The sequence below is a fragment of the Arabidopsis lyrata genome (genome assembly GCF_000004255.2).
Source record: "Arabidopsis lyrata subsp. lyrata unplaced genomic scaffold ARALYscaffold_22, whole genome shotgun sequence".
Taxonomy (NCBI): domain Eukaryota; kingdom Viridiplantae; phylum Streptophyta; class Magnoliopsida; order Brassicales; family Brassicaceae; genus Arabidopsis; species Arabidopsis lyrata.
In genome coordinates, this window is record NW_003302535.1 from 70,367 (window position 1) to 77,967 (window position 7,601).

General features: G+C 32.5%; 2 protein-coding genes and 1 long non-coding RNA gene across 6 annotated transcripts; 1 reads left to right on the plus strand and 2 right to left on the minus strand.

Moving 5' to 3' along the window:
• Positions 1-751: 751 nt before the first annotated feature.
• Positions 752-4,007, minus strand: LOC9299190 (putative protein NRT1/ PTR FAMILY 2.14). Its single transcript, XM_002863068.2, has 4 exons — positions 3,794-4,007; positions 3,498-3,715; positions 2,186-2,745; positions 752-1,773 (listed from the first exon to the last, which is right to left on the minus strand). The coding sequence occupies exons 1-4, from the start codon at positions 3,936-3,938 to the stop codon at positions 966-968; spliced, it is 1,731 nt and encodes a 576-aa protein (XP_002863114.2). The 5' UTR covers positions 3,939-4,007; the 3' UTR covers positions 752-965.
• Positions 4,008-4,436: 429 nt separating this feature from the next.
• Positions 4,437-5,822, plus strand: LOC9299191. 2 transcript variants are annotated; one of them, XM_021019523.1, is made up of 5 exons: positions 4,437-4,552; positions 4,877-4,945; positions 5,041-5,133; positions 5,221-5,414; positions 5,535-5,822. In XM_021019523.1, the coding sequence occupies exons 1-5, from the start codon at positions 4,531-4,533 to the stop codon at positions 5,628-5,630; spliced, it is 474 nt and encodes a 157-aa protein (XP_020875182.1). In that variant the 5' UTR covers positions 4,437-4,530; the 3' UTR covers positions 5,631-5,822. The 2 variants fall into 2 exon arrangements, with proteins under 2 accessions (XP_020875182.1, XP_002863107.1); XM_002863061.2 differs by having other exon boundaries at positions 4,439-4,552; positions 5,041-5,136.
• Positions 5,823-6,036: 214 nt separating this feature from the next.
• LOC110226806 lies at positions 6,037-7,601 on the minus strand. 3 transcript variants are annotated; one of them, XR_002330719.1, is made up of 5 exons: positions 7,532-7,601; positions 7,280-7,363; positions 7,074-7,155; positions 6,372-6,976; positions 6,037-6,265 (listed from the first exon to the last, which is right to left on the minus strand). It is a non-coding gene; the product is annotated as an uncharacterized LOC110226806 (long non-coding RNA). The 3 variants fall into 3 exon arrangements; XR_002330718.1 differs by having other exon boundaries at positions 6,372-6,983; XR_002330720.1 differs by having other exon boundaries at positions 6,372-7,005.

The window sequence follows — 7,601 nt, forward strand, 5'->3', positions numbered from 1 at the left end:
ATGTATTTTGTAAATATTACAAGTTAATGTTATAGTTATAGTTTTCACTTGCAAGTTCTTTTTTAATTTCTGATATGTGGTATTTATAGTATTAGTAACTGATGAACGAAATTAGAGTTAGAAACATACGCATGTGAGCTGTGAGGATAAACAACACATAGGGTTGATCAAACTGCCCACCAAGTTTTGAATAGTCCACAATCTTTTGTTGCTGTCGATTAATAGTCGGTACTCCAATTATTGAAGTAATGGTTTTATTTCATTTTTGGTTAATACGAATGGACGACTTATATTAACATCACCCAAAGTCAAAAATTTTACTTGAAAAGAAATACGAAAATTTGGACTAGCTAGTAGCTACTCCGTTAGTATATTTGTAGACGTATTCTTGAATAAGATTGTTATTATTATAATAATAATGGACAAAATATTTTGGAAAAAAATAAAGGAAAAAAACTTACGATTTTAAACTTTTAATATTCGGGAAAGAATTTCTTTCAAGTTTCATTGCATACACCGAATTTCTTTTACTGCAAATTGAAGAAAAAATTTGGTAGTGAAACTAGGAAATATACAACCAAAAAAAAAAAGGATTAAGAACGATTTTTAAGAAAATTGAATTTAGAAATATAAAATAAATAAATAAAATTGAAGTTGAAAATTTTCGCAAATGTGATCTTATAATTTTCTTGGATTTCTAATTTTACATCATGTACTTATGTCATAATCATTTTGAGTTACTAAAATGTCGTGGTCCATAATACAAGTGGTGCTCATATAATCAAAGACTTTCAAAGTTGTCACTTTCGCGAGTACATCTAATTTTATTTACAAGACCATACAATTAGAGTTTTTCTTCTTACAACATGTAACTGAAAAAAAAAAAAAAAATCTGAAGTTTTAAAAAATGTCAAACTAATTATAATTTTAAAAATGTGGTGATTTTCGACTCCTCATTTCCAGCTTCATCGTTGTTCATCACTATAGTTTCTATAACGATACCTTCGAGCACACCAGAAGAAGAAGATGAGATTAAGAGTGCTTAAAGCGGCAATAAAGTAATAGAAATAATCCAACTTGCTTGTGTCAATATCATCCGTTAGCCAACTCTGTCGTCTTCCGCGAGCAGTCAGACTATGAACAATGCTTACCATCGCACTGCTTAGGTAACTGGCTAGAGACAAACCTAAGTAAAGCAACGAGTTCCCTATGCTTCTCATGTTGATTGGAACTTGTTTGTTGAAGAACTCGGTGAGACCAACAATGGTGAAGACTTGATAAAATCCCATTAGTACTTGTTGCGGGGTTAGCCAGAAAACCGATATGTTTACCCCAGTAAGAGATAAATCTCTTCTCTTTCGCTCCACGATACCCGATATGAACATCGTCGAGATGGAGAGAATATTCCCAATGCCGACTTTTTGAAGTAACGAGATGCCTCCTTCTTGTTTTGTAATGTTTTCAATGTGTCGGACCAAAACGGTTTCATAGAAGGGAAGCCATATGCCTATGGTTAATAATGATATGACGGTTATAGAAGCAGGAGGGATTAGGTAAGAAGTGCCTGGAAATTGGAGGTCCATTTTTAGTGCTTGTGAAACTGTAAAAGTTTGTTGTTGGTTCATAGCCAAAAATCCAATAATGCTCGAAACAAATATTGGAATAATGCTGATTATAGACTTCATGTCCTCTATCTGTCTCACTGTGCAAATTCTCCATTCCTCGTTTTCAGCTTCATCGTTGTTCATCACTATCACAGCTTTGTTCAAAAATCTGGAACCAACCATAAAAGAAAAACTTAGTAACCACATTAAGTGGCATATTGACCTACAACGATAATTATCTCCATTTCATTATAAGTATCTTATTAGATTTTATCTCTATACTTATTACCTATACTTTCACCCAAAAAACTTTAAAAACTATCTTCTATATTGACATTTTCATGATAATTAAGATTCATGTTAGAAATTCTTTTATACCCCAGCAAAAACAAGTTAACTTTTTTTTTTTGTCAGTCTACAACAAGTTAACTATTAGTACTATTTCTTGTTTACTTGAAGTTAAATTAGGTGCTTATACCAAATTTAAATTGGAATTCAAAACGACACTTTTTAAAATAACAATGTTGAAAACAACATAATTTGAAATGGAGAAACGGAGTGAGAGCATAATTATATTTTACCTGAATTGATCAGTGAGTACGAGTTTATTTGATTGTAAATCTGTCTCTAGTAAGGGTCGATAATAGTCAATCCCAGAAGGAAACCGTACATTGCGTTTCTTATAAGCAGCCACAAGAACCTTAAAAATTCCAGAGAACACACTTCCTTCGGGTTTGACAAAGACATAAAACCGAGTTCCCACAAAAAGCAGAAGAAGCGCAAACAAATTGAGAACGGTCGGGATAGCGAATCCAATGGCCCAACTGATGTTGTTCTGTACGTACAACACTAGTGTCATTGAAACTAACTGCACGATTGTATGAGTGGTATAGTACCAGCTAAAGAAGCTTCTACTTCCTTCTCTTCCTTCTTCAGTCGAATCATCGAACTGATCGAGACTGAAAGGAACACTGCATGAGCGGATTCCTCCTGTTCCGACTGATAACAAGAAGAGTCCTGAGAGTAAAACGTATAACTGCGAATTGCTATAGCGAATACATTTTCCAGTGATTTGATCGGCAGTGCAAGGTGGTGGTTGTAGATTAGGGATCAGAGACGTGAAAGTCAACATCAACATGCCCTGTTGAAGATTTAACTCTTGTCACGTTACTTAACATTGATACCAAAAAAAAAAAAAAAACAAACTCTTGTAACTTTCCAAACAAAAGAATGGCCTCATTTGTATCAAACTTTAATGGGATTATTGTTCATTTTGCCCTTTTTTACCAAAATCTTTTGAAAATGCCATTTTTGCAAAAATCTTATGGATTTGCCATTTTCTAACACTTAAAAATGTACGTATTTCGGATTTTTTTTGGTAAAAATACGTAGTTTATACAAAATACTAAACCCTAAGAACAACCACAACCGACTAAACCCAAACATAACGAATAAAACGCATGTTTCCGTAGCCTGAAAAAGGGCAAAATCCATAAACTATTCAAAAAAGGACAAAATCCACAAATGCCATCACAAAAAATGGCAAATCCATAATTGATTCAACTTTAATTTATGTGTTTGTGTTTGCATTTACATGTGAAAAAGAAAAAAAAAAAAACAAATTTTCATTTATATGTAAAAACTAAATTTTAGTTTTTCATAAAATATTTTTTATTGCAAAGAGTATATGTATAAAACCAAATGCTGGTTTTCTTTTAAAAAATGCTAAAAAGTTGGGTTCATTTGACATAATACACAAGAAATGTTAAAGCAAACGCAACCGTAAACAAAGTAACAAACAATTAAGATCATATGACGACATGTCACATGAAAACTCACATCAATTAAAATATCAGAAAACTGTTTTACGGAAAACAAGTAAAAAAAGATTACCAACAACTCAGCGATGGAACCGAAGACAATGGTATTAAATTTTCCGGCGTATGAGTCGGAGATGAAAGCTCCGATGATAGGAGCAAAGTTGGTGAGAGCAGACCAAGTGTTGATTAGAGTGGCAGCTTGAACTTGGTCCATATGATACTCTCTTACCATATACACCATGAAATTGGCCATCAATCCGAATGTCGCAAGCCTCTCCAATGTCTCATTCCCTACATCATCAATATAATAAGCCGCATCTCATATTTACAAAAACAATGATCTATAATATGGGCAGTGATTATACATACCTATGATATAAGGCATCGCTTTCCAACCAAGAGGCTTCCTTTGTCTCGTCGTTAAATCCGAAATTGTCCCTTTCTCATTATCCATGCTTTTTCTAAACTCTTCTAGTAGTACTCGTTTTTTTTGTATTGAGGCAGATGAGTTCATGTTCTAATAGAAGTAAAAAGATGGCTTAATTTATATATAGAATAAACTAAGACAAGACGTGGACATAATCTCAACACAAGATAGTAGAAGATATGAGATATATATTTACACAAATTTCTTGCCAAATCATGAAATGAATAAAATTAAGATAAGTGGGAGTTAAATGCTCAATCAATAACATTAGGCTATGTGTCACACAAGATCTTTTATTAAATAAAAGAAAGTATTTTAAATTTTTTTAGCAATATATAGTAATAGTCAGCAAATAAAGTGGTGATGACAACAAATTAATAAAAACATTAAGAGAGTTTAAAACTAATAAAAGTATTAGGAGAAAAGGAAAAAAAAAACCTGACAATAATGAAATATAGAAAAATAAAAATCAGAAATAAAAATGTATTGTGGAAAATATAAACGTTTTCTTATATCCCCTGATTTGTTTTTCTTTTTGGTTATTCTAATCCCATGATTATATTTATACGATAAATTAATAAAACAACATCTCCGATTCTGAGGGCGTGGGGTTCAAGCATAATAGACCTATATACGAAAGCAACATTTCCAAAAACCTATCATTTTATACAGATTCACAATGGGACGCAGAAGCTCTGGTGGTAAGTTTTCAGAATCATTTCGTTTCCAAAGTTGTTCTTAATTTTGCAATCCTTCAGTTCTAGGGTTCCTGCTTTTCTACAATTTCGCTCTGTTTTGTTAAGATCTGTGGCCTTTGTGTTTCAATTTTGTACCTCTATTTCTCTCTCTCTCTTTTTTTTTTTTTTTTTTTTGATTGAATCGGAGATTTTTTATTTGGCCTATAGTCCCACTAAAAACACACATTTGAGAGTTAACCCTAATTCTTTTTTAAGAATCCCTAATTTTTGCTGGTCCTTAATTAGTTATTAATTTTTGAGTAATTCGATTATACCATTTGGATGCAGGAGGAAGAAGATCATATTCAACTGGATCAAGATGGCCGAAATTTCTCAAGAAATCGTCTCCTAAGCCTAGTAAGAAAAACACTTCTAAGTGACATTGAATAAAATCAAAATTATAGAAATTTTACAGTATATATTATGATCTGTAATGTTTAATTTATATGCAGCTAAAGCTAAAGATGAGAAAGCACCTCCTCCTGAAAAAGTTGAGACTACTCATAGTAGATTCTACTTTGAAAGCTTTAGGTCATCCATAGCTGGTGGTATAATCTTAAGGACAATTCTCTAAAGTATCTTTGCATTTGATCTATTTATTTTTAATATTGTTAATCTCTTGGGGAAACTAGGTTTTCGTTGGGGGTTTGGAAATGCGTTGGGACACAGATATGCTGAATTAATTTTTGGTCCTCGAACCATTAGACGAGAAATTGTATTACCAGAAAAAGTGAAAGAAGTTGCTTTGGTTTCTGCCAAGGATGATAACGAAAAACTCAAGGATTACTCTGAAACATGCGGCATTAGCTATAATGCATTTCAAGACGTAAGACTCCCATAATCCATCATTTAGTACTACTTATTATCTTTTTGATGGAATCTTCCTTAATTATGAATCATTTGCAAAATAGTTTGCTTAATTTGTTTATTCTTGATGATGTTGCAGTGCTTGAATGTTGAAGGGAATAATCTAAGCAAATGTCATCTCTTCATGGATTCGCTGTTTGAATGCAAGAGGAATTCCAGTTCCTTCAACTTCTAAGTTCTTCTTTATTTATTAGTCTTTTTCGAATAAAATAACAAACCACAAAACAACTTTTATTTGGTTTCCACTCATTCTTTTTTGATGTTTGTTTTTTTTTTGGATGATTAATCTCCAAGTCTATGAATTATCGTTTGTTTCGGATAACAAATTGTCAGATGATTCGAGTGAAATTGGTCCTTACAAGTAGTAGTTTTTTCGTTTGGGCTAGAGTAGAAATAAGTAACTTTTGGGATGGGCCTGCTTTGAATTGGCCCAAGTTTGTTGGATTTCGGCCTTAACGCAATCATAATTTGAAAATAATCAATTAAAAGGACGAAAGAATCGATCGTTCTGCGTTACCATTGATATTTTGTTAAATTATTACAACTTGTTTATTACATTATAAAATTCGAAAATTATGAACTAGAGAAACGAAAAATAATATTAAATTAACGATAAGAAAGCAAAACAAATAATACAAATTATGTGAACAACTAAATTTACAAAGGGAAAAATGTCATAAAAGACAAATTTACAAAAGAATAAATGTAAAAGAAAATATGATCTTACGATCGAATGGTACAGGGAAAACTTCCTCCTGAGCTTTACTCGCATCCCTTAAGCCACTCTCTCGCAGCAACTGCTTAATCAGACTGTAACAAATGATATGTGATTAAGCACAAATTTCAAACCAATATTCCTATCTGCACTGATATTCAACTTTGAGCTGTAAGATTTGGTAAATGAGCAAAAACATACTTGGAAAACTATGTGTTCTGGCTTTCTGCAAGCAAATAACACGATCTTGTTCAGCCCATCCGGCTTCTATAAGAATCTAAAACAATACAGACAGAGAGCTATCAAGAGAGAGCAATATTATCTCAGCAAGTTAAAGAAACGTACCAAGACCACATATCATGACAAAACTAAAGAGAGAAAAACATGACTCGTACTCCAAATTTTTGCATCCAGAATTTGTTGAACTTGTTATTGAGTACGTTTTGATTAGGATTGTGGTTTTGGTGTTTCGTGTATATATCTGTGTACGTGTGGTTATGCTTGTGTATCATTTTGTTTGAGTTTATGATTTTGTATTCGTGACATTTGTGGTAAATTTCGTGTGTGTGTTTGTATTTTTTTTTTTTTGGGATTATGGTTTTGTTGTTTTGTATTTTCTCGTGACAGATGTCTGTGTTCTAAATTTTTTCTATGTTGTATGTTTGTGTGATGAATGATGTCAGTGAAAATATATGTGATGCTGAGAAAATTTTCGATAGCGGAGAAGACTTATAATAAAGAGACAAGAACACTTAGCTTTTCTGTAGTGGAAATTCCAAAATCCCATTGCAATAGCTGTAAGAAGACTGCAAGCTTCAAAGACAATGAAGAGTTACTGTGAAAACTTTAAGCACTGATATTCAAACTTGAGCTGTAAGATTTGGTAGAGGTAAGAAAACAAACTTGGAAGTAAGGTGTTTATGCTTTCTACGAGAAATAACACGGTCTTCTTCTGCCCCCATCTAGCTTCTTAAAGTTACCAAAGCTGATATAGACAAAGAAGTATTTATGAAAGCAAAATACAAGAAGATTTAGCTAGCCATTGAGTGAATCTAGTTTTAGCAATCTAGACAATGATAAGTGTTGTCTCCAAATTTTCAAGAAGAAACCTGAGGAATCTGGATTCGTTCTCTGTTTTACAGATGACAATGGTGGTCATGAGAGATATAACCTCTTCTCTAGAATATTTGAACCTGAAACAATAAGAAACAAAATTAGACTTATAGCTATCGGACGAGTACATCTCTCTTGAGCTTCATCTACCTCAAAAACATTGCAGAATGAAAAATAAAAGAGTGTTTACTAATACTAATACTCTTATTGATAATCTGAATGAGATTGTGTTGCAACAAAGTCCTTACATATACCATGTCGAGAGAGGATCCTCCATTATATCTAGCAATACTACAATGTGAGAACCTTCACACTAGT

Bases quoted from the DNA above. Each gene is read 5' to 3' on its own strand.
- LOC9299191 (XM_002863061.2), top strand. From the start codon at position 4,531: ATGGGACGCAGAAGCTCTGGTG. The intron at 5,137-5,220 runs GTATAATCTTAA...TGGGGAAACTAG, and splicing joins TAGGTCATCCATAGCTGGTG to GTTTTCGTTGGGGGTTTGGA. The intron at 5,415-5,534 runs GTAAGACTCCCA...ATGATGTTGCAG, and splicing joins GCTATAATGCATTTCAAGAC to TGCTTGAATGTTGAAGGGAA.
- LOC9299190 (XM_002863068.2), bottom strand. From the start codon at position 3,938: ATGAACTCATCTGCCTCAATACAAAAAAAACGAGTACTACTAGAAGAG. The intron at 3,716-3,793 runs GTATGTATAATC...TTGATGATGTAG, and splicing joins AGCGATGCCTTATATCATAG to GGAATGAGACATTGGAGAGG. The intron at 1,774-2,185 runs GTAAAATATAAT...GGTTGGTTCCAG, and splicing joins GTACTCACTGATCAATTCAG to ATTTTTGAACAAAGCTGTGA.